The 25,097-nt window shown below is 41.2% G+C and overlaps 2 protein-coding genes across 3 annotated transcripts in view; one reads left to right on the forward strand and one right to left on the reverse strand.

Annotated features, from left to right (window-relative positions):
- The first annotated feature begins 354 nt into the window (after positions 1-354).
- On the forward strand, positions 355-19,530 carry LAMP1 (lysosomal associated membrane protein 1). The gene is made up of 9 exons (XM_029964767.1): positions 355-505; positions 9,482-9,597; positions 10,615-10,828; positions 10,934-11,095; positions 14,774-14,991; positions 16,448-16,570; positions 17,497-17,566; positions 17,734-17,904; positions 18,521-19,530. Exons 1-9 carry the CDS (start codon positions 355-357, stop codon positions 18,658-18,660), a joined length of 1,365 nt encoding a protein of 454 aa, XP_029820627.1. The 3' UTR covers positions 18,661-19,530.
- Positions 19,531-21,678: 2,148 nt separating this feature from the next.
- GRTP1 (growth hormone regulated TBC protein 1) overlaps positions 21,679-25,097 on the reverse strand; it is a 33,281-nt gene continuing 29,862 nt past the window's right edge. Inside the window, exons 6-8 of one of the 2 annotated variants that reach the window (XM_029964809.1) lie at positions 24,553-24,725; positions 24,249-24,434; positions 21,679-22,175 (exon numbers count right to left, since the gene is read on the reverse strand). In XM_029964809.1, coding sequence (XP_029820669.1) covers positions 22,086-22,175; positions 24,249-24,434; positions 24,553-24,725 — 449 coding nt within the window. In that variant the 3' untranslated portion in view covers positions 21,679-22,085. The remainder of the gene's footprint in view (positions 22,176-24,248; positions 24,435-24,552; positions 24,726-25,097) is intronic. The other variant, XM_029964810.1, reaches the window with a different exon arrangement.

Consider the following 25,097-nt stretch of genomic DNA (forward strand, 5'->3'; position numbering starts at 1 on the left):
TGTCCTTCAGCCCACGATGGCACAGGGCCCTCAGAAGCCCTGGGCCCGCGGGTTGGGGCTGGTGGCCAGAGGGGCCCTGGGCTGAGCCGCAGCACTGTGTGCTGAGTGCCCGTGGGCACAGGCAGGGAGCGTGTGCCGGGCCCCGGCCCTGCTCTGCCCCTTCCCTTCTCCTGCCCCTATCCCCACCCTGCCCCATCCCTATCCCTGCACCCCTATCCCTGTCTCTCTATCCCTGCCTATATCCCTATCCCTACCCTCCCTATCCCCGCCTCCTGCTCTCGCGAGATCCACCCCATCCCACCCCCGCGCGGGGGTCACGTGACGGGCGGGCGGTGCAGTGACGTCAGCGGTCACATGACAGGTCGGGCCGTCGCCAGAGCGCCCGAGCGCGGAGCCGCCGCCGCCCCCTGCCCGTGTCCGCCCGCGGCCGCGGCCCGCTCCCGCTGCTCCGCCCGCACCCGGCCCCGACATGGCGCGGGGGCTGCTGGCGGCGCCGCCCTGCTCGGTAAGGAAGTGGGGGGCGCGGGCGGCCAGTGCGCCGGGCGAGGGCGGGCAGGGGGGGCGCCGCGGCCTGGGACGGCCCCAGGGCGCGGCGGTGGACGCGGCAGCCGCGCACTGTGGCTGGAGATGCTTCACTCCGCCTCTGCTGCGGGCGTTCCTGGACGGTGACTGACCAGGGGGGTCCTGGGTCTCCGGGGGGGTCACCGGCGCAGCGCCCTGCTGGGGGGTCATCCCGCCCCCGCCGGGCCCGGGTGAGGGCCCGAGGTACGGGGGGGGCGGAGGCGGCGGCTGTGCTTGACGGGGCTGAACCGCGCGGTGCTCGGCAACGCTGGTCTGAGCACCTGCGTTGGATCTGGGGACAGCGCTCCGGGAAGAACCTGGAAACACGCCTTCAGCTCTCACGAGGCGTGGGGACGCGGGAGCTACTGGTGTCATTGCTGGGAAGTGGCAATTTTCTGTAGGGCATGTAATGCTCCCTTTCTTGATGGTGTCCATCCTGCCGTATCTTGAGTAAAATATGAAACATGTCTGGAGTAGAGAGATTTCAGTGCCTTGATGAGGAGGCTTGTTAAGGGAGTCAGGCTGTTTTAGGAGGAAGTGTGTCTTGCTTGTTTACTGATAACTACCTTGCTCTTGGTTTCTTGTCATGAAAGCCACATCACACAACGCTCTCAGGTTTCTGAGATGTGGCTTTGGCAGCAAAGGAAACTTCTTCAGCAGTGGCAAAAATATTTCCCGAGTAAAGTAGCAGTTGAGAATGGTTATCTGCCATGGTTTTTGAGATATGACAGTCTTTGAGTCTCTTCTGATGTCTCTTTGGTTGTAAATATCTTTATTACTGTTGACAGTACTTCAGTTTCACTGAGCCCAGAAGATGCCACTTGCAAAGGGCACTGAGCAGTTCAAATATCCAGCCCTTGTGAGCCAGTCTAGCGAGCGTAGTGACTTACAGTGCTCCTTGACTGGCTTTTTAGGGCTGGCAACTGACGTGTTGAACTGGTGTTATGGTGGAAGTTGTTTGTGTGGTTTGTTTAATATAATTACAGCTTCAATGAAGAATTGCCTTATAGTCAGCCTGTGTGGTTTTTAAGTGGTACCACAAGTAATATTTTCTGTGACTGTAGTAGCCTTCCCCTGCTTAATCACCACTTACAAACATCGTTCGATGCATTATGTTTGTCACTTTCTGGCATGTAAAATGTGTTGGCATCTGAGGCAACAGACTGGTTTATTTTACCCCAGAGTATTTACTGATAGCTGGGACTTTGTACCAGTGTCTAGTAGCTTAGTAGCTGGGTGGTGTTTCTGCATAACTTTATCCTGCAGTCTTGGGGGGAAATTTTGTGGTCTCTCGAATAGAGACCCCGTTCCTGGAATACAGCAAGCCTCCAACATCTTCTGCCAGACTGTGGGGCTTGGGTTGTAGGTGAGGGGAGAAGAATACAAGATAATGAAAATACATGAGCTGAAGTCTTCAGATATTTTTAGCTCATTTGCAGCCTTTTAGTCATCTGAGTGAACACTGATTAAGGTAAGGTAATGGTCACAGGAGGCTGAAGGATTAGTATGAGTGAGTCAAATGCGAAAGCTTGTTTGGTGATGCCTTGACTTTGGGACAAAAGAAATTTTTTCCTCTTGAATACTTCACTGCACCTCACTTTCCATTCACATTGAGCAGCAAGCACTAAGCTGAATATTTCATGTGTCATTTCATTAAATATTTTGTGATTAATTTCCTCATCAAGCATGCATATGGAATTAAAAAAAGGTTTAGGTAGTACAGCGGTAAATGCATGGAAGGGGGGCTGTGGGAAAACAAGTGCCCCTCAAGCTTGGCTGCTACTTTTTGAAATATGAAGTAAAATGGTGCTTGTCTGTAGTTGAGCACGATGAGTCGGTTGGGTTGTGTGCCAAACCCAGCAGAGCTGCTCGTGCTCTCCGAGTTCTAGAGCACCCACAGATTTTTTTTCCTTACTGAACCACAGACACGTCAGAGAAAACATTTCTGAAAATCCAAGGTTAGAGTCAAACATGGATTCAGTGTTAGTGAGTAAATAACAAAGTGCTTGAGATTTGAGGAAGGAAAAATTAGGTTGTCAAAGTAGCGTGATGCCATTTCAGAGTTATTGACACATAATTCATGTGTTTCTATTGCACAACTCTAGTCCAAAGGGGAATTTCAAACCTTGCTACCAATGATGGGATAGTTGAGGGGAACTTGATAATGTATTCCAGCCCATGAGTAATTTGGTGCTGAATTGTTCTTCTCAGTTTTGGCATCAGTAGCTGTATGGAACTGAGATCGAGTAAAACTCAATTTTCATGAAATGTAACTGCTTTTATGTTGAACGACTTTTGAAAGATTGTTTTTACCAAATGCTGCCCTTAACATAGTGTTTGCTTGAGAGCTGCTTGAAGTGTGTTGACATAGTCTCTAAGGATCTGAATTTGTGTGCTAATCATCATGTGACAGGTTACTTACCTTTGACTTCAGCAGCTTTTCTCACTAGTGAAGTTACTTCTAACTTGCTGTGTGAGAACTCTGCAGGCTCCCTGACACGACACTTTTGGGATATGTTCCCTAGGTTTCTGTTTAGGCTCACTGAGGAGTTTCAGTTTTGGCGTAGTCTACTTCTAGATTGTTCTGTAGTGATTAGGATGTTTTCTAATCAGTAGCAGACCATAAACTGAAGAAATGCCTCTAGGTACCGAGGAATCTGACTCAAAAAAATAATGTTCTATTGAGACATTAACTGCTGTTATCTCTAAGCCTTTCTAGGTCTTAAAGATAATAACTTATTTCTAGCACGAAGGAGGCACACCTCACCTTTGCTTGTTGCAGTTTAACTACAAGTTTGTCTTTGCTCTCAAGTCAGACATGATTATTTGGAAATTCCTTGAGAAATCTTGGATTTCTTGGTATTTATTCTCTTTTGCTCAGCAGGAGACACTTTTGGTTATGTGAGTGCTGATAGTTACACCATCTCTTTGAGCACTCCCTTGCATTATCTTAATTCTATATCATATATTTAAAATGTACCTTATGGTTTGGTAAATCAGAGTTCCATGAATTTTGTGCATCTGATTTCAAGACAGACTGGTGTCCCTTTCAGTCTCAGGGTAACAGTTTCTTTACCTTCTCTATCACTTGACAGGAACATGACTGTCAGTACTATTTCTACTGTAATTCCAAGTGTGAGAGTTTTAGGAACACCTTGGCACTAGAGTACAGAGTTTCAAATGTGGTTCAGCTCTGTACAGTGGATGCTTCTCTGGCTTGTGCCTTCTCCAGTGTTCAGGCTGGAGCGCAGTAGTTCACAGTTAGTATATTTTGTTTTCTTGTATTAAACTTAAGTGGTTTCTGATTTCTTAACAAGGCAGAATTCACTCTGTGCAATACGGGAACACCAGTATGTTACTTTCCTTGACAGAGTTAAGATCTGCTTCTTTGGAGGACTGGGAGAGTAGTTTTACTCTGGCAGTTAGTTCATTATGGTTTTTTCCAATATCCTCTCCTCTGGGGAGACTTTAAATTGTCACACAGTGCTTCTTCTTTCAAAACATTGTTTGTAGCTGCCAGCTGCCTTAAAGAATGTGTGTTAGTCCTGTGGTGTGGTACAGCAGCACTAACCAGAGCAAGTGCAGAATGGACTTGTCTGAATGAGGAAAAGGGGCTGGCCAAGGGAGTTTAGACCTACCAGTGCACTCATGTAGTCATTTGCTGTAGAGCTATCCTAAAGACTTCCTTCCTCTAGATAGAAAGCCATAGAGAAGCTTCGTGTGACGAAACTTGATGCAATTGTGCAATTCTCAAATAGCAAGTGTACAGCTGCTAGGTAGCCTTTCCTTTGTAATGCCTTTGTACTTTTGTAAATTCGTTTATAAAGACACAGGTTATTCATCTGCAAGCTTGAGTTGAAAAACAAAATGTTTACTGCCTTAGTGGAAGTCAACAATATCAAACCCATAATCTGAGACTGCATGGATTTGTTAGCTGGCAAGGATATATATATTGTGGGGCTGGATCAGGAACTCGATATAATGAGGCACTGCACCTGCACGAGTGCAGGGGGTTCTCCTCTCTCCTTAAGTACTCTCATCCATCCTTGGATTAAGCTCTGTTCCCCTTTTCCCCACCTGTGTGTGTGTTCAACTGTGTCCAACAGCAGTTGAAGTGAGTCCAACCTTGTCCAGATAGCCAGCATTCAGTTGTCTGTGTCTATCAGACGTGGACAAGTAAATATAATTCCTTTTATGATACCATCTTGTCTTTCACAAAGTGTTTCATACATCAGGTCTGTCAAGGGATTTTACTGCTTTCTTTTGTTCCTGAAATATTAGGGTTAGGAAATAGTGTGATCTTTCCAAAAATATGTTATTTTTAAGTTCTTTTTCTTTCTGTACTGTCCCAAGGTTCTGCATCCTAAGGAAGCGATCTCAAGTCAGTCTTCTGATAAAGGACTTGGACCAGTTGTCCCTCTGGGAGTGGTGCTTACGTTAGAAGATAGGTCATTAGAGGAGAGCATAACTCCTCGGGGATTTTTCCATTCTCTTCTCTGGCATAGATTTAGGAGTCTGAAGTGTTGACTAAGGTTACCACTTTGTTCACAAAATGGCACTGAGGTGACAGAATCATTCCAAACCATCAGAATGAGTAAACTACTGGCCACTTCGTTTCACATGTACAATAGAAAATAAACCTTCTTTAGATAAGAACCAGCATTTCTTATCTCCTTGGATTAATGCCCCATAGATAGTGGCATAGCTGTGTGTGCCATCAGAACACCTGGGCAAAGGTGCAGGGCAACCAGTGCTATAGCTCAGGTAGAGCAGATTGTGCAGAGCTGGCATCTGTCAGCAATCACCCTCTACCTGGGGAGCTGCTGCAGGACAATTACAGGGTGTCTTAGTATGACCAGGCTGTGGGTGTGGTGCTCTGCACCCTGGTCACAAGGCTTCTGGGGAGGGGTACACTGGGCCCTGCTGCAGCCCTGGTGGGTACACTGGGCCCTGCTGCAGCCCTGGTTTACCTCCCTAGTGCTGTAGGCAGTCAGTGTAACTGCAAACAGTCCCATCCACTGGGTATCTATCTGTATGGCTTAAACTACTGATCACATGGAATATGTGACCAGGTGGATGTGGATGGCTTGCTGTCCTTCATTCCAAGAGGGAGAAAGAAAAATGGTGAAGAGGTTTTTACTTATGCAGAAAAAAATGACTGTGGTAATAAACTCCAGATTATACAGAAGCTTTTGTGTTTTGGATCCTTATTGTCAATGTTCCATGTTTCTAATAAAAACTGGACACAAAGTAAATCATTAACTATAGTAACTGGGGTCCTCTTTGCAAGCAGACAGTGTAAACAATTGCCAGTAATATTTCTTAGAGCACAGGACATCTCTCTCCCTTAGTAGGTTTCCATTATATGGGAGAGTAACCCAAGGGTAGCTGTGCTTGACTATCAGGATTTCAGTTATAAGAAGGTTGAAACCTGAAAGCGTCTTTATGTGTCGGGGTGAGGAATCCAGCCATTCTAAGAGCCGTATTCAAAAGGGCTTATATTTAGATGTGCTAGATTGTTTTGTTAGCTTTGTAGTTTTCAGTTTAAAACAAACAACTTTATGAAGTAGATTTCTTTAAGATAAATTCTTATACAATCAAGGAAGTATTTGTTTTGTTTGACTTATTAACAGTCTGAGGTAAAATAAATAAACTTTTTTTGAGTTAGATATGTTAGATAAGGGAAGAGGCTGGATTTAATTCAAGTAACATGTGTTGCTTTAGCAATTTTATCTTCAATATTTTCTTGCATGAGACTGTAATTGCAGAAATGAGGTATAAACGGAGAGATTGTCTTATGATTTTTAGTTGAAAGTGTGCAGCTAGAATAAATATATAAGCAGCCTTTTCTTGGGACCTAGTGGAATACAAAGGAAGCGTCCGAACTAAATGAAACATCTTTTATGTTACTACATTTTTGATGATTCCTGTACTAGATATCCATAATGTAGTGTTTTCAGCCAAGTGAATAATGCACCTCAAAAAACTTACTTTTTGCTATTGAAAAGTCAAGGAGCTCTTCAGTACTGCACTTGCTCTGCCACAGATAGTTGTCAAATAGGGCACTGCAGTTTATTAAGAGGAACTTTTAAAGTCTGAAGTTAAGAGTCTGGAAGTTGTATCCATTTTTGTGTTAAATAGCAAAGAATAATATTGTTATGAGATGTACAAACAATATTCTCAACTTTTAGATAAGCCCTGATTGAACTGAGCAATATGTTATGTAACTTAATTAGAAATATTCCCAGGATAAATTGATTCAATATAGGTTTGCTTTTCTGTATTCTTGACATTTTGACTGTAGGCTTTTACTGTTTGTGGGCCCTTACATTTCACTTGGTTTCATCTGCGTTCCTCCAAGACTTTGTGAGCAGATGATGCTGCAGCATAGTGCTCTCTGATCACCACCCTGCTGCGTGTTGCCTTGCAGTGAAACAGCTCTCTTGCCACTTTGAGGACAGCTCAGTGTCTCATACTGGATGTGTCTGTCTCATCACTGACACTGCAAATCCATCAGTTGCTGAACATTTCTTAAGAAGGAGTGAGCTTTTAAAGCATTTATTCCACACTAATTAAATCAGGATTCATATAATGGTGTGAACTTAATCTTGCAAAAATCTAATAGTTGTGCAGGTGGTGTTTTTTACTGTTTGTTCATGCCCCTTATTTGTTACTTGAACTTGCTGAGGGTAATTTGTCAGCTCTTCATTACCAGAACTTGTCTTCAATTTAGCGCTTTCTGGTACCTCTGCATTGTCTTTTGTTGTTCTCTGAATCATCTGTAATGGGCAGGTCTGTCACATTTTCCTTTATGTCAGCAACATTTTTCTTAATTGTTTTTTAGTATTTTCTTTCCTCTGCATTTCTTTTAAAGACTTTTTTATCTTTTGTTCTTTTACTGCCTGTTACTTGATTAATTTTAGCTCTAAAATTCTCAAGTTTTTTAATAGCTATCAAACAAGAGAGTTGGCATGCACACTGAAGGTTTTCATGCTAGCACATTTTCCAGTGATAGTGTTAGTTCAAGGAGCAATGGACTCTTATTCCCTGCCTCTACACTGTTTTCTACGCTATGCTAGGAATCTTCAAGAAAGTGTAAGCATCTTGTTCCTGAGAAAGCGAGTGCTTGAGTAAAATGTAAACAAGTTCCAGATGTAAATTCAAATTGAAGGAAACTTTGCAAATTGAAACTTCCATGTGGAAGAGCATCAACTCTTTTTAGTACTGCTGTGAATTGCAATAAATAATGAATATATGTTCCTTAATGAACATTTTAAGCTGGACATAAAGGCAAAGGTAGGACAGATTTTCTTTGAAATAAGTTTTGTACACTATATATTTGTAAGCATTTTCTTTCTTCTGTCTATCTCTGATTTCAAGTCTAGACTTTTCAAACAACTGGGTAAAGTGTATGAATTCCAGCTTAAGTTTTGCCCTGATTGGTGCTGGGGGAGGATATGTTGTTGCTAAGGGGAAGGCAACAAGGGAAATGCTTGATGGGTGCCAGAGAAATAGTTTCCAATGTTTCCCTGCAACTGATGTGCCTTCTACCAAAGTCCAGCTGCTAAAGTCCAACTTTTCCTAGTAATTGTCTTAACACAATTGTACACACCATAGTTTTGTAGTGAAAAGTTTTAAAATTAGTTGGTTTTTTTTTTTAATTTCTTAGAGAGGGAAGCTAGCTAATGGATAATCCCTCATCTGGATCTTTTTGCTATTATCAACTGTTGAATGGATTAGCTCCTTGAATAGATGTTTGACTTGTTAAAGCTTATTTGCTTGCAGTAGCGGTTTATGTTTTGCAGCTGTTTTTTATCAGGTTTTCTGCAAGAGTAAAGTTGTTGCAAATGCAGACTGATAAATCTCTACCATGCAAATGGTGCAGGCTTTTTGCAGTGAAGTTCACTTTGGGGGGTCGCTGTGTAGTGACAAATTGAGAATCGGAAAAATAAAAGGCTCTACCCTAAAGACCTGGAAGCACCGTGGTATGATTTCAGGTACAGGAGCACTGTCAGTTATCATTTGCCACAAATCAAGATAACCAGCTTTCCAGCTGTATCCAGCCTCACAACACATCCCATAGGTGAAGTTTTTTTGTGGTCCAAGTCCATGCTGCAGTCAGAAAGGATGACCCTGTGCTCCTCTTGCTGTGTTCTTACCCTGTTAAGTCGGTACTAGTGTGGTCAGTTGTACTCAGTGTGCTCTGAGTGTTGGGGCTGGAGGGAAGCAAGTGGGGAAAGGCTCTTCTCTGCTTTTCCCAGCAGCTCCGTCTGAGTTTAGCTTAAACTAGCCACGAAAATGTAACCTCAGTCTGTGTCAAGGTCTTGGCCCCTTCCTCCTCTCAAGGGCAGAGAGCGTGATGACAGTAAAAAGTAGTTCTCCTGGCAAGGGTAGCATGCTCTATCATGCTATTTCTGGCAATGCCTTCAAAACATCTGCAGTCAGTCCAGGCTTTCTAAATGCTGCATTCAGTGCATGTACAGCTGAGTGTCCTGATACAGCGGGAGTGAAGGGTGCATGGTGTGCTGTGGGGGGAAGGACGAGTATTGTAGGCATGCAGGATCAAATACAGTAAGTCAGGTCTGGCTGAAGATTGTAAAATAGTTACTGTGTAGGGTGAACTCTGAGAAGCTGCCTTGAACAGTATGACTGGTGTTTGTCGCATGTTTTTCTTACCCTCTGAGGACCCAGCATGCCAACAGTTTGGGTGGCTTTGTCTTTTTGTAGAGGAGTTGTTCAATTTGTCCTCTGCGTGTCAGTGATGTTAAAGCTAATACAGAGACCGCTAATGCTCAAGTTTCCAAATTCAGCTCATGTTGAGGTTGTACTCCCAAAATTTACAGTTGTACATATTTGTCTCCTTGGGGTCAAAAATAAAAATTTATGTGATACCAAGTTAACTACTTGTCATTCTTAACAGGCTTTTTACAGGCTTCTTCTTCATTTGAAGTGAAAGATTCAAGTGGTAGGATCTGCATAATTGCTGATTTGACAGTAGCCTTCTCAGTGGAGTACAAAAACCATGGGCAAAAAGAGGTAAGGGGGCTATCTTACTGCTTGTCTCTAGTGTTTATAAAAATGTGTGGTTATTTCTGGGCATCCACAGTATTTAAACTTTCAACAACTATTTATGCATGGAAAACTGCTTCAGCAAAGATTTTTGCCCTCCCAGTCATGTTGCATCAGCTTTTCTTTTGTACTGATGCTTCTTCTAATTAAACAACAGTTAAAGCCACCTGAAACCATCACAAACCATATATGTGTGAAATTACTTTTGTGACTGAAATTCCAAACCAGTCGTATTGATAACTAAAATGGCTTTCACTGGAACTGTAAAGGCAAAAATACTGCCAGTTGTCTTGGTGAACTTGGTCACACTCACATGAAATCTGTGAGCTTCTCACTTGGCAAGTCTCTGAATTTCAGTGTATCTATAGACTAGTGCAGTGCTTACAATATATTGCATAATCCACTTTTTCAGTGGTGCTGATGATCTGAAATCCTACTGATACTGGTATATGTGTTTGCACTCAGGGGTGACTGCTTTCATAACATTTTTTGTCTGTTTCTTACTGTAAATAGTAAGCTCGAAACTTCCCAGTAAACATTGTATTGGTCTTCAGAGACCACATTACTTCACAATGTGTAATAAACTCAAAGTATTATATCTAGACTACGTAGGGTGTACCATTTGCTTTTGTTCTTGCTCATTCATACTACAAGAAGCAAAGCTTAAAGTGTCCAGTTTTTCATGTGTCTGGAGTTTGCCAGATTTTATTCACCTAGTACAGAAGTACTTGCAAATTCATATTGTTATCTTAGGAGGAAAAAAGTCTTAAGAAGTGCTGTGAGTATGTACTGTTCTGTCCTCAAATTTGAGAGAGCTACATTCTTAAAGCTGAGTGCCAGTACCATGCTACTTGCTGTATACTGGTATATAAGAAAACATCTTATAGCATGTATTAATGTCTGCTCTATGTTTGTAACAGTTTCATAGGATATTTAAAAAGCAGTTAGGAAAAGCTTACATGTGTTTTATTTTCTCCCCCATAGTTTGTACACTTCTTTCTTCCGCAAAATGCTACAGTAGACTCACAGAGCTCATGTGGTAAAGATAATGCATCTCATCCAGTTCTGGTATTGGATTTTGGAGCAGGACATTCGTTAAGCCTGAATTTCTCAGAATCTGCAGATAAGTACCAAGTTGAAGAGTTACTTTTCCACTACAATCTGTCAGATGCAACTTTATTCCCTAATTCAACTACAGGTAAAATGAAAACTTCCTGTTGTTATAGTATAACTCTTCCAGATCTAATTCTGCCTTGTTTCTTTAAATACTCTTCCAAACTAATGCAATGTAATCTTTCTACAGGAGACATGAAGACTGTATCACATAAAAGCATTATTCAGGCACATATGGGCACAAAATACAGATGCATCAACTCCAAGCAGTTCAATATGAAGAGTGTGAATGTTACTTTTAGCAATGTCACTTTGGAAGCCTATCTCACAAATGGCACTTTCAGTGTGAACAGTAGGTATCTTGTAATAGAAAATGTACTTGACAAGCTGATATTTCCAGTAATAGGTGATTTCTTTTTACGTTCTGACTAATCATATTTAGGTGGATACAAAGTGGATCTGAAGCTCTGATGGCAGCATCTTTTGAAATGAATGGACCTGCCTCAGGTTTTCTCAGTAGGAACGTCAGAATCCATGACTAGAAGATAGTGCATTGTCTTCCCATGGGTATTGTACATGTGCTGGGAACATTTCTGCTGTTGATGAGTATGGGTGTAAACACGTGCTGCAGTAGGTTGACTGAACACATGGCCAAGATCTTAGTTTAAGAAGTATCTGATAAGTTCCAAGCATTATGCCTCTAGCAAAGTAATTTGAACTAGTTACTCTGTGCTCTGGGGAAAATTGGTGATATAATGGCAGACAGTTGAGAACTGGTCTGTAGGGAGCAGATATGTGCATCTTCCTACAGGAGGTTTTATGTCTACTGTAACAGTAAGGCTCTTTCTCTTTCAGGCACAATCACAAAGTGATTTTTTTTATGTTGTCCTGATTGTTTGTATTGAAAAGCAGTTTGGAATTTTACTGCTATAATGATTAGAAGATAAACTCTTCATGGTGTTCATGTCCTTTGCTTTTGTGGCAGCACTCCTCAAACATGAAGAACCATGTAAACTGATCACCCGTGCTATCTTAAGGAGTGATAAGTCTTTGCCTTGCTTTTGGAGCACAAAAAAGTTTTCCTCTTCTCTGGGAAATGTAGAACTTTTCTTATGCTGTTAATCCCATTTATGTACGTGTTAAGTTGAAACAAGTCTTAAAAACTAGGGTAGTCGGTGCTAGCGTGGAATGGACACAAGTGCCTTCTATGGGAATATCTCTACTTTGTCCCATGTCTGTGAAAAATACCTTGCCTGATGCATGGTAACACTGGCATTGACTCCTTTTATGGCTGCTTCACGTGACTGGCTCAGATTTCAGTGCTTATCATTCTCTTGATCAGTTTTTTCCATTCAGTGAACTAGTTTGCAGTAAAGATGCAGACCTGCATTCGTCCTTTAAAAAAATCTCAAACTCTGATTTCTATTACTGCAGTTTTCAGAACTATCTGATTTTTTACTTATGATATCTTGATCCAGTTCTTATACTGGATAAGCATGAGAAGTGGTTATTTATCAGCAGGATTGAACATAAGACGTGATACTGGGAAAATCTGTTTTTTTAACTTCTGCAAAACTTAGAATCATAGAATCAGCCTGGTTGGAAAGGACCTACGAGATCATCAAGTCCAACCCTTGATCCACTACCACTGTGGTTACTAGACTATGGCACTTCAATAAAATCTCCCTACTGTGTAATACTACTCTTTTTAAGACCACCTATTACCTGTTCTTACATAGTCCTCTGGTTAAAAAAAATTGAGTATTGCATTATTTCTAGAGGGTATTTCTTATGGAACTCAAATTTGTCAGCATTTGCTTTGTTTTCTATTCCTATGCTTCCTTCTCTTTTTTTAAGTAAACATAAATGCTTTAATTTGTCATGATCATATTCTCAAAGTTGCTTTTTTTCATCCTGTGGTATCACTGTCTTGATGAAACTATTGATCCTCATAAAAAACAAGTGATTTCCTATGATCTTGGGGTAGACACTGGTCTGAGTTCAATGGGGAGGTTTTGTGTGTTTTTCTTGTTGTTTTGTTGTTGTTTTCACATTCCTGTTATCCATACTGCCATGCACAGCTTTTTCTTTAAATTATCATCTTCCCTAAGTTTTTATTAGTCTTGGATCTGATTTTGCCATTCCTAGTGCACATTTGGTTTTGGTTGAAACAAGTCTGTCTTGGTTTTGGTGTTTTGGGGTTTTTTTAGTACAGATGGGTAAAGAATTCTCACTTTATCCTTTTTTTTTTTAATCTTCTTGACCCCAAAATCTTAGTTCCTTCCCGATCTGTTCCTTCTTTCCTCTCTTGTAGGCTTGAGGCTTCCCTTGTGCCTTTGGCATTTTCTCTGCAAATCTTTAATTAAAGGATATTTCTGCTGGTGATCTGGACAAGGCTCATTGAAGGGAAGAAGAGAGTCATTATTCAATGCATCCGTGCATCACTAGAAATGGTGACTTCCATCAGTGTACCTAGAATTTAATGATTGAGTTGATGGTAGTGATTATCTGCAGCTCTGAGAGGGAGGCTTTCATTTTATCTGTGTTAGTAGTTTTGTCAGCTGCTTTCCTGTAACTGTCAAGAAAAGACATAAGAATTTGTCTCACTTTTCCGGATAGATCTGAAGATTACTAGAAGCTATGCTGTAAATCAGTTCAGTCAAACTAATGTATCAAGACTCCACCTAGGCTAAGCTTCCACTTGATGTGGTTGATGTGATTGTGTGTGATTTAGTTTCCATCTCTGCCTACTTGAGTATGAGGCTCTGTGTGTTGAGGTCTTGCAGATAGAGGGAAATTCTATACTGAAGTTCCAAGACGGCTGCTTTTTAGTTTCTTAGGAAGTTACTGTGTTTTGGGATCAGACCAGTATCAAGCTACAAAACACAGGGTCACTCCTCCATTCATCCATCTTGCCTCTGCTGTTTGACTTTCCAGAAATGGAGTAGAAATAGGAAAGCATGCTATGTTGGAGTGTGTGTACCTTCAGGTGTGATTAGAGTTTCTCTTTCTGAGCCATAATCAAAAGGTAAGTTGCTGTTTAAGTTCAGAGGCTATCTATTAGGTATCCCTGCAAGATATGTATGCCTTCAATTTTAGAAGTAGGCCCTTTGAGTCAGAGTCAGTCAGAGCTGCTGTTGCAGCTGCTGTTGTCCTTATAAAGTTGCAAGCTGTTATCCCTGACACATGGAGATGACCTTGGCTTGGGACATGAAAGTCTCTACTACAGTAATGTCTTTGTTATGACCTTTGGTTTTGGCTTAGATGTTCAATGCAGGAACCTTCTTGGCTCCCAGATCAAGTTAAGATCTTGCTGCCAGGTGTTTCTGAGTAAATAAATCAGTCACTGTTCCCTTGGAAGTTGCTGCTAAACTGGATAAAAAGGCCAACTTGCACATCTTCACTCAGTCTTATTACCCTCATGGAGGGTGGTTCCTCATGTGGGACTAAAGGGAGGATGAATGTGAGAGGATATAGCCATCAGCAGCAGTCTTAGAATCCCCTTGTTAAGGACAGAAGAGCCAGAGTATTATTTTAAGGTTACTGTGGCTATTGCCAAAATAATGATACAGGGTCCTCACAAACTGGTAGTGTAACAGAGGGAGGGGAAGAAGAGCACATCTTCTGGAAGACCACTTTTAACAGTGGGCAGGAAAGCTGTTCTCTGCTTTTAGCACGAGTGCCCAAAGTGTGTGAGGGGAAGGCATGCCAGCCTTGCTGTGAGCACACAGCAGGAACGCTGGGTCTGTCAGCATAGCACTGTCTAATTTACCCGGATTTGACAGCAATGTGAAATGATGGATATGAATGAAAGGACATGAGGTGTCTTTTTCACATCCCAGGCTTTAAAAGTGTCTCAAACTTTGCAGCAGGTATTTAGGTAATGCTTTACCATTGTGTTTCTGAGCTTCTATTGTCTTCGGTTAGGAAAAGCTACTTGGAATTGTCTTCATTTCCCTTGAGGATTAAAAAGGTAGATCATCCCACAGCTTCATTTTGTTTAATAATATCTGTTTTCCTTTCTCTGCAGAGACAGAATGTGCTGAAGATATGGTCTCTACTACTACTGTAGTGTCCACAACTCCTAAACAGACTACTAGCCAGGTTCCAACGACTAGCCCGGCACCAACATCATCTCCCCCAAACCCTGCAGTTGGGAAATACAATGTGACTGGTCCAAATGGAACCTGTGTACTTGCCTACATGGGCTTACAGCTTAATATCACCTATCCAAAAAAAGATGAAAAGGTACATTTTGGGTTTTTGTTTCTTCAAAGCCTTCAGATCCCTTCTTTTGGGGAAGACTTGGTAAATTATTATAAGCTAACCTTTTTTTTTTTTTAAAGCCCAGGTCTTTGTGGTGTTCATCTATCATTATCCTCTATTTGAGTTGCTTTAACTTGGTCTAGGCTAGTGACATTCCAAACAGTTCAACTAGAAGTGGTTGTTAAGGATTTTTCATTCACTAAGAGCAGTATTAAACTTGTCTATTGAATCCAGAAGTGTATGTGACCATTTCACAGAAGCAGTAAAAGTTATCAAGAGTAGGGAGAATCCTGTTATCCAAGTTGCTATCTAAACAAGATTTTTAAACTGTTAAATAAAATACACAAATTCGGCCAGAGGCATCTCCATGAAAACAGGGAATGACTATTATTAGAAAGGAAAATTACTACTGTAAAACTGGACAGACTTGTGACTTAGTTACCTTCCAACCAGCACTGAAGAGGTTTGGGTTTGACTTCAATGCTTAAAAGCTACTTAACGGCTGATTTTAATAGCAAAAAAAAACATTTAAAAATAAATGGGTTATTTAAAATCTAACCCTGGCACAGGTTCTTTCCCTCAGCTTTTGATGCAGAGCCCAGCTTGCCAGCCCCATGGACAAACCCGAAGTCCCAAAGGGACTGCTGAAGACCCTCAATAGGAAACAGTGGTGTTGCAAAGAAAGCTATTATATTTATTTATGATTTTGATGACTGAGAGGTAAAATCATGAGCACTGATAGCTAGTGTGTGGCTATACAGTGGCTGGTTATGATGGCAACTGTGTTTTAGCCACCTTAATTGTGTGAAATTCCCTGAGCATGGCATTCTGGCTCTGCTGGAACAGCTGATTTCTAGTGTAATGACCATTGAGGAGGTGGCAAATAGGTTTTCCAAAGTCACATGAGGATCCATGTAAGAGCTACTGAAAGGTTTCTGTTTAATTGTTTGGAAGTATGCTTAACTCACTGCCCTTTGAAGATGCAAGATGGTATAAAATCATGTACCATGGACAAAGCTAAAGCATTTTGAACTGAAGTGACATGCAAGATGGTTGTGCTTAGAGGTGGTTCCTTTAATTGCTTCTACATTATGTCAAAGCAGTATTTTATAGTGTCTTGACCCTTGTGTAGTGTGGTGGCTCTTGAGGTTTTTCCTTATGCTGCAAGGACCAAAGCAGTGTACTGTGGAGAAAGCAGCAGGTTATTGGCTGCAGCCAGTCAGAGCTGCAGAAGGCTTTGTTAGACATGCAGAGTTGCCCTGAGTTCTCTGTGTCAGCCTGGTAACTGGGTGCAGCTCTTACCAGCCTGTAACCTGCACAGGTGTCTGTAGGGAGCACAACACTGTGAGCACGTGATACGAGCCAGCTCCACATCGACTGAGTGTAAGGTGATGTGTTAGTCTCTTCAAATGTCATAACTGATCCTCTTCTCTCACAGATGGGTCTGGATTTGCTGAATTTCATACCACATAATACAAGTGTTTCTGGGAGATGCAACAGTACATCTGCCTTGTTGAATTTGACTTTTGAGAAAACAAGGGTTATCTTCCAGTTTGCACTGGTAAGAATTTCTGCACAAAGCATGTAACAGGGTCTGCAGGACTTTTCATGTGGGAAAACTAACTGGGGCAAGTACAAGAGGAAAAAAGATGCAACTACAGGAAGGGGAATAACTAATTCCTTTGGTTGTAATACTAGAATTTAATGGGTTTTATACTTGGCGAGTTTTGTGAGAAAAGAATATGTTCATGTATGTATGCACATATACATATGCATACACAGAAAAGTAGTTTGTTTGGAATGGGAATTTCTTTTTAAGATTGTATTGCCTGCTAAGGCTTCTTGCCCAAACTGGGAACAGCCTGTGACAAGTAGATAACTTATCTAATTGTACAAGTCTGGAACTGGATTTAAGTCCTCACCAATATTCTGTGTACAGCTGAAGGGCTCTGTGCTTCTGGTCTCCTATGATGATTGGGAATCCTGTTTCCCACAGCTCTGCCCCAGCGCTGTATTGGATCTGTGTATCCTTGAGGACTGAATCCACTGTGTTTGTCAGAGAGCTTCATGCTCCTTTTAATGCTGATGGGATTGATCAAATGTGATAACCTTGATGTGTTGCTGTCGAATGACTGTCCTCAGCTCTGGGGTACTGAGATCACTGCAGTAGGCTGGTTAAGGCATGGGTAGAACTATGCCTGCAGTGTGGAATTCAAATCAACAGTCTGAGGGGTAACAAGTCCCCCTTCCTCTGCCTCCCCCTCCCTTCCCCTGGCGTAATCTTTCCTAAGGTGCATAATTTCCTGTAGTTTTTCTCTCCTAAAGTACAATTAATAAACTCTTCTTTGGATGCTAATCCCAGTTCTGGATTACCCTTTGAAAACCTTTCTCGAAATGCATGCAGAATCAAACCTGAATGTTAACAGTGTATGTTGTATATCATTACCTTAAATCACAACTTTTGGTTTTTTGTTTGTTTTTTTAAAGAATGCAAGTGCTGAAAAATTCTTCCTGCAAGGTGTGAATGTAAGCACGACTCTGCCTTCTGAAGCAAAAAGTAAGGACTGTTAAGAAGTCTGCGTTCAGTGACTACTTCTATAAATATTAAGGGTAGCCTGTATTAAATAATGTGTTAGAAATGTTGGGGATGAATGTATCAAAATTTAGCTCTATGAGTTTACAGCTCCTGCTCTTCAGGTTTACATAAGACTTTCTCTTACACAGATCCAAACTTTGAAGCATCAAACAACAGTGTGAGTGGGCTGAGAGCTACAGTAGGGAACTCTTACAAGTGCAATTCAGAGGAGAATCTGCAGGTCACAGATGAAGCCCTTGTCAATGTATTTAATGTTCAGATCCAGGTTTTCAAGATTGATGGAGACAAATTTGGGCCAGGTAAGAGGTTTACATAGGGCAGCTCTTGCCAAACCTGAGATTTGTGAAGTACACTTTGATATAAATATAATATTCTGTGGTCAAATGCCAGCTTGTGGGTGCTATGCTTAATCTCTGCCTGCCCCTACAGATGCTGTGGGGGATGATTAGGATGTCCGAGTTGAGGGTAGTGTGAGAAGTATGTAAAAACCTTTGAAATAACTCAGATTTATTCCTGATGGTCCAGAGGAGAGTTAAGGAAGAGTGCTAGTTTTCCCTCCTAACTGTGTGCAGACAGTTGTATGAAAGGGGCAAAGCTGTCCCTTGTGACTATGGTTAAAGCAAAACAGCTTTAGGAGAGTAACACAGATATTTATGATAGCTAAGCTTGTGTGTGATAGCAACAGCTTTTGAGGAGGAAACAATTAGTATAACTCTATATTGTGCATACAGGTAGTTCTAGAAAGACTTCATCCTGAATGATCATAGTTAGTGGACTTGGCTTCCTTTTCATTGTTGGCGAGAAGTTCACTTAAGCTAGTTTTATCTATGTGCTGAGAGCAGAATCCTGAAGTTCTGGATGTAGCCATCTGTTGGTGCACTAATACCTAACGTGGATCTTTTCCTCTCTTTTCAGTGGAAGAATGTCAACTGGATGAAAATAACATGCTGATCCCTATAATAGTTGGTGCAGCCCTTGCTGGTCTTGTTCTGATTGTGTTGATTGCCTACTTGATTGGCAGAAAGAGAAGTCATGCTGGATATCAAACAATTTAATGACTTGCACTAAAATCCAGTGTAGATGAAAAGCAATTGCAAGAGGCTGGGGAAGAAAAACCCCACACATTTCCCCTGAGCTAAGATTGATATTGTCAGGTAACATCTTTTCTTGCAAATTGCTTCTTTAAAGTCTGCTTTATTAAATGTGAAATCATCTTGCAGCATTTAACTATGCACAAAAATAACTTCTGAAAATTCTGGTGTTTAATTTTGCTAACTAGTTTAAATATTTACCCACTTAGAAACAAGCTAAAAGTTTTTAAGGGTGCTTTTTTGGAATTGGCATAAGATCATGTCAGCTAAAGATTCCAGAGAGGGATGTTGCTAACTCACACTGACTCAATTTCAGAACTCTTAACAAAGGGAAAAGGTTCATTCTTTGCACCGCTGCCATCAATGATGTTAATTATACTGATGATGCATATAAAAAAATTTAGTAACAACTGACGAAATTGAAATTTAAAATCTGAACTTCACCTTGTCTCTTAGGTGTGTATTTTTTACTAAGCTTTAAACTCAATGCCTGGCACATGCAGGGTGTGAACGACGCAATACTCAAACCTTACAGGAACTCTTTATGATTGGACAACTCCCCTGTTTGATATTTTTGATGCTATGCCAGCTTGTTAAGAGCTGGTACTTTTTTAAAATGGGTGTTATTTTTATTTACCTTTTTTTGTAAAGTGATTTCAGTCTATTCTGTTGAAAGGTTCAGAGAGATCCTGTTACTGCACATGTGTACAATATAGATCTCGATCTGCCGATTCTTTTGCTTTAAACTTGGCTGGGGGGTTGTACACTTTAAGGATCAGTTCTTATGTATGCATTGCCTGTAACAATGCTAATAAAGACACTTTTTTTTCTGTATTTCTTAGTATTGCTGATCATTCTTAAAACATTTGACCATTTGTTAATGCTGAAGTCAAGGTTTGGCTCTGCTTGGGAAGCTTCAAACAATCCTTAGTGTGGAGTTATGTTAAACGAGTGTATAAGTTTTTTCTTTGTGGCACGAAGGTGAACCTTAACTGTGTTTTCAGAACAGTCCCTTGTTTTGGACTTTGTGCTTGGAAACAAGCAAAGCTGTGTTTCAGTAACGTGAAGCCTGGAGAAGTTAACTCTTCTATTACATTGCCACTTGCCGAGACTTGTCAGTCTCCTACTGGTCTACCCTGCTCAGCGTTGCTTCCTGAAAATGCTGGTAAGGTTCTCAGTGTAAGGACTGTGCAAAGGACATTTTGTGCTTCATTTTGAAGGTAGGCTCTTTCCACAAAGTAGGAAACACATCTGCTGAGGGCTGTGTGTAGTGTAATGGGCTGGAAATGACATGGCTAGGCTTCACGAATGAAGATTTGGGAAAGGCTCTATCCACATTTGTTACAAGCACGCTGGTGGCTAATAAGGCCAACACGAGACAGACATATCCGATTGCAAAAGGCACAGCAGAAAGACTCCTTAGATGGTATATTCTGTGAGGCACGGTGCTTTCTGCGTTGTCTTTTCTCCTCAAGAGTGATCCTGTGTGCGTTCTCAAAGGAAGCAGCAGCGTTATAGATGGTGTGTCTCCAGACCTCCCGATTGGAGGCCAGAGTAGACCAGTTATGTTGATCAATATGGCCAAGGCTGAGATGTTGTTTCAGGGAGTCCTTGTATCTTTTCTTCGGGGTTCCCCTCTTGCAGCAGCCAGTGGCAAGTTCACCATAAAGCAGGATCTTAGGGAGGTGGTGGTCCTTCATCCTTGAGATGTGCCCTGCCCAACACAGCTGTGTTCTCATTAACATGGCCTCAATACTTGTGACTGCTGCTTGTTCTAGAACAGATGTATTGGTCACATAATCTGACCAGTGGATGTTTAGGATTGTACAGAGGCAGCGTTGATGGAAGCGTTCTAGGAGACGCAGGTGGTGGCGGTAGATGACCCATGATTCGGAACCATATGAGAGTAGACAGCACAATAGCTTTGTAAACACTGATCCTGGTACTTTTCTTCAAGTGTTTATTACGCCATACTCTTTTATAAAGCCTTCCGAAGGCACTGTAAGCCTTTGCTAACCTGTTGTCTATCTCTCTGTCAATCTTACCATCTGAGGAGATGAGGCTACCTAGGTAATTGAACTGCCGGACTGATTTGAGCTCTGATTGACCAATGGTGATATGGGGATGATGGAAGACTTCCTGGGGTGCAGGTTGATAGAGAGAGAACTTCTGTCTTCTTTAAGCTGACTCCCAGCCCAAAGAGCTCAGCAGCATCTGCAAAGCAGGATGTTAAACGCTGCAGAGCTGCTTCTGTGTGGGCCACAAGGGCGGCGTCATCAGCATAAAGCAGCTCACTTGGAAATGAACCTCTGTGTTAAAAGCTTCCCTGACTCCCTCCTGCAGTCAGGCTTTGGTGTTAACAGTACCAGCTCCAAAGGGCAGGAACTGAGGCACACGGAAACACTGCACAGGACACTCCTCCTGACAGAGAGAACACATGGCAGTAAGGCTGATATACTTTGGACCATCTGCCCTGCTGCCTTGAAGGTATCTGGAAACCATGGATTTTGCCAGTGGTGAATAATACTTCCAATACCTGCTGACATACTAGGACTATGGTACTACTGATGTCTTTATAATTCAGTGCTTGAGTAAAAAGGTGGATGTCTGATACCAGAAAGGGTAGGATAGCTCAGAATCATACTGCTGAGTAGCAGTCTTTACTTGTCTGGAAGAGCATTCATCTACTTTCTCTGAAAAAAGAGGAATGAAAGAAACTCAATCTGCAGGGTGGGGGGAAGCCTTCTTTGGCAAGGAATGAAGTAAAAGGTGAGGTGCTATCCACAGTAGTGTAGGGAGCATAAAAACCCACAAATTGCTGATCTCTCCAGTCGTCTTCTCTCCCTTTGGACAGAGATGTTTTGGCCACGAGAGGGCTCTGTAGGGACAAGAAAGCAATTCCCGGCTTCCTGGCCCCAGTATGGCTGGAAATGGGCCGGGGCCAGGAAAGAGATCACATATTTTACTCTCTTTACACCAAGAAACAGGTTCTGACAAATTAAATTACTTTATTTTGTACAAATGGTAGTGGTGTCACAGTTAATACAGTAATACATAATTTCATACACCTATTTTTTTCTAATATTACAAAATGCCCTGGGACTTTTTTAAAAGGAGGGTCCTGACATTTATCACATTCTATACTCTGAAAACACTTTAATCCTTAAAAAATAAAAATAACACACCACCACAAAACACTAACGGAACCACCACTTCCAGTTATCAAATCTGACATACAGTACAAAGTGTTAACACACTTACTTGAAAGGCAGGAAAAATTGGTCAAGTGTCAGTTAACTCATGGAAAGCTTAAAGTGTGCTTTAGTCAGTGCAAATAGAGGAATGTGTCGATTGCTGTAGAATCTGACCACCTGGTTATATCTGGCGAGTTATCCCTGAGAAAGCAACTTCTCCCTGCACGTCTCTCGGAGTTTGTTGACTGTTGTCATGGACAAGCTTCCAGGGTCTGTGAATATTTTCTGAGGGTAAAAGGAGAAAATTCTTAGTTAAAATGCTGGCTTTGGACAACGTGCTAGAATTCTCACATAGTTCTCTGAAGCATGAAATCCCTGCTTTGATGTCCATACTCTGAAAATGCTTACTTGCTGTTTGGCCTTCCTGTAGCAGGGTAACATCTTGATCTACTCTGGTGTAAAGACATGGTAAACCTGCAGCTTGTAACAAGTGTTGCAAGTCACGCAAAAGCAGCAATACAAAATCTGGCTTGAATGTGTGTCCAGTTAAAATTATTTTAGAAGGCAGTGGTGGTGGTGGAAGGCAGGCATATTTAGAACATATTAAGCTGTCCTGGGTACTGCTACAAAGCCCCAGTGTACTTTTAGTGTGGTGCTGGCAGAGGTAGCTCAGGCTCTGGAACATACATAAACCAATATGTTCCTACTGCAAAAATCAGTCTTGATCCCTCGTTATACTACCTCTGCTCCTCTTCTCTACCAGGCTTTCCAGGGTAGTAATATATGGATGTAGGAACTTGATGCATTTCAAATGCCATCACACATCTGCAATTACTTTTTTTTCTTTTTTGCTTTGACTTGTTGCTCAAGAACAATACATTTGTTTCCACTTCTTACCTAAAACTTCCGAGTGAACAGAACTGTGAATCAAGCTACAAGTTTATGCACTTTAATCTATGGTTAAGATGTGTGGGTCCCTTAGTTCCCTGGAGTTGTTAAATGACAGCTCTGGAGATGAGATTGTCATTGAACCAGTTCTAAACAGCTTTCTGGTGAAAGAGCCTGCATTGCATTAAACTAAAAACAAAGGTTCTGTTCAGGGGAGAGAGGCATAAAATACTCAGCTGTCATTGCTTGTATCTGTACTATTGAGAAAAACCCCAAACAAATCCAAACACAAAAGTATGTGTTTCAAAGTTACAGAAGAACCTAATGTAAATGATTATTTAACTGTCTTCAAAGCCCCCTTACTACAGTAACTAACACAGATAAAATAAATTGTTTTATTCAGGATAACTGCAAGAAAAAGGTAGTTGATTTTCTAAAAACAGTTGATGTAAAATTTAACATAATGAAAGGGGGCAAGGAAAGTCCTTCAAGGACAAATGTTAGTATCAGCCTCTGAATTGGTGTTCTCATGGCAGTTAACATTTAATAAAATTCTAAAGTGTTTATGGAATTGGAAAACCTCTCAAACATCTCCCTTCTGAATTCAAGCTGTGATTTGTTTTTCTCTTACTCCTTTAATTGACTCACAAACACCAGTAAGATTAGCTTATTTTTCTTCTATATGAGCAAAAATGAAACAATATAAATGGCATCCTACTACGGCAGGCCTATGCACAGACATCTGATATGAGCATGGAACTCTTGGGTGGTAAAAGTCATCCTCTGGGATATAGTTCTGTGTGCACTTAGCCAATGATAGTGGAGTTGACCAAGTGATTTATGACAGATATGCTCCTGTTACTTTTTGCAGCTAACCTCTTTTACGTTTCCATCTTCTGAGTTAAGCTCCAAATCTAATGTTTTATACCAATTTGGCACCCACTGTATTAATAATTCTTAGTGTGCAGATTGTCATAAGACTTACACACTTAATGATTTTTTGTCTGATAACTTGGTGCTACTGTTTTGTTCTAAACAGAATGCTTTATATTCTGGCACCACAGGAATTTATCGATGGCAAGTCTAAAATGCACTTTGTGTCTATTCTACAATACTCTACTGCAATTACCCTCAAAAAAAACCCACAGGAACACAATCCATAATCCACTGAAAAAATGCACTAAAATCATTATTTTCTCATCAGACTTTCTGCCTTAACTGGTAAAAAGGGCAAAAAGAATATTTTCCCCAGTATGACAAATAATGTAAATGGATTGCTATATATGGAATTACATAATAATTATTTAAGACAAGTTCTTAGAAAGGTTTGAGTTTCTTATGTAAAAACATTCATCATTGTTTTGGCAATCCCAACAGCTACATTTCTCCTAACTATCTTGCCGAATGAAAAACATTTCTAAGTCAGTCTTGGGTTTAATTTGGAATAACTAAAAGCTGCAGAGAATTTACCTGCATGAAACTGTGACACTCTGTTACAAATGCTCCTTTGGTGATCTGCTTAAATTTTTCACAAATGTCAGGGAAATTTTTAGCTTCCAAAATAAAAGCTTGGTGTTGCTTAATCAATGTTAAGGCCACACGGAAGATGATCTTTGACCCTTCATAGAATAAACAATCCCATATTCGGAGCACAGTCTGCAGGAAAGGAGAGAATTCAGATTACAGATTGACTTCCAGTAGGTAATTATTACTAAAGCAGTACAAATGAAACAAGATGGAGTGTATAGTAAGAGAACTCTATGTTACCAATTACCTCTACTGGAAGAATGTCAATGAACAAGCATATAAACCAGCGTGACACCACTAGGGTCCACATGACTCCGTGTCTTTCCATCAGCTCTGCCACTGCTGGAACTTTCATTTTCACAAGTTCTCCAAGGACTTCCTGATCAGTTTTCAGACCCAACATTGCAGGACTGTAATAATCTTGGAGAGAAGAAACCAAAATTCAGGAATCTGGGGACATGATCTTTTCATGCAATTGAAGAGAATGTTCTGTGCAACTGAGTGTATAAAGGCATGTTAAGCCTATGAATCCCAAGGTGAAGTAAATTAAACCACACCACAGAGATCTCTGCACTATGGACATACAGTGCTTCTCTTTCAGCCAAGGCTGATCTTCTACACAAACACTTCATTCATTCCTACCGAAGTATCTTCTTTCTCTCTGATGTTTTTTGGCAACTTCCTCTTCCTTCCCAAGGAAGGGTAATCTAGGTAGTTTTTAAATATTAGTAAAAGTTTTGTAGTTTAAGCTAGCAGTTAAACAGTTCAATATAACCACCACCTCCTTCCCAT

This window comes from Manacus vitellinus, unplaced genomic scaffold, assembly GCF_001715985.3.
Source record: "Manacus vitellinus isolate BGI_N305 unplaced genomic scaffold, ASM171598v3 scaffold_7_pilon, whole genome shotgun sequence".
NCBI classification, from domain to species: Eukaryota; Metazoa; Chordata; class Aves; order Passeriformes; family Pipridae; genus Manacus; species Manacus vitellinus.

Bases quoted from the DNA above. Each gene is read 5' to 3' on its own strand.
- LAMP1 (XM_029964767.1), top strand. From the start codon at position 355: ATGACAGGTCGGGCCGTCGCCAGAGCGCCCGAGCGCGGAGCCGCCGCC. The intron at 506-9,481 runs GTAAGGAAGTGG...CATTCTTAACAG, and splicing joins TGGCGGCGCCGCCCTGCTCG to GCTTTTTACAGGCTTCTTCT. The intron at 17,567-17,733 runs GTAAGGACTGTT...TCTCTTACACAG, and splicing joins TCTGCCTTCTGAAGCAAAAA to ATCCAAACTTTGAAGCATCA.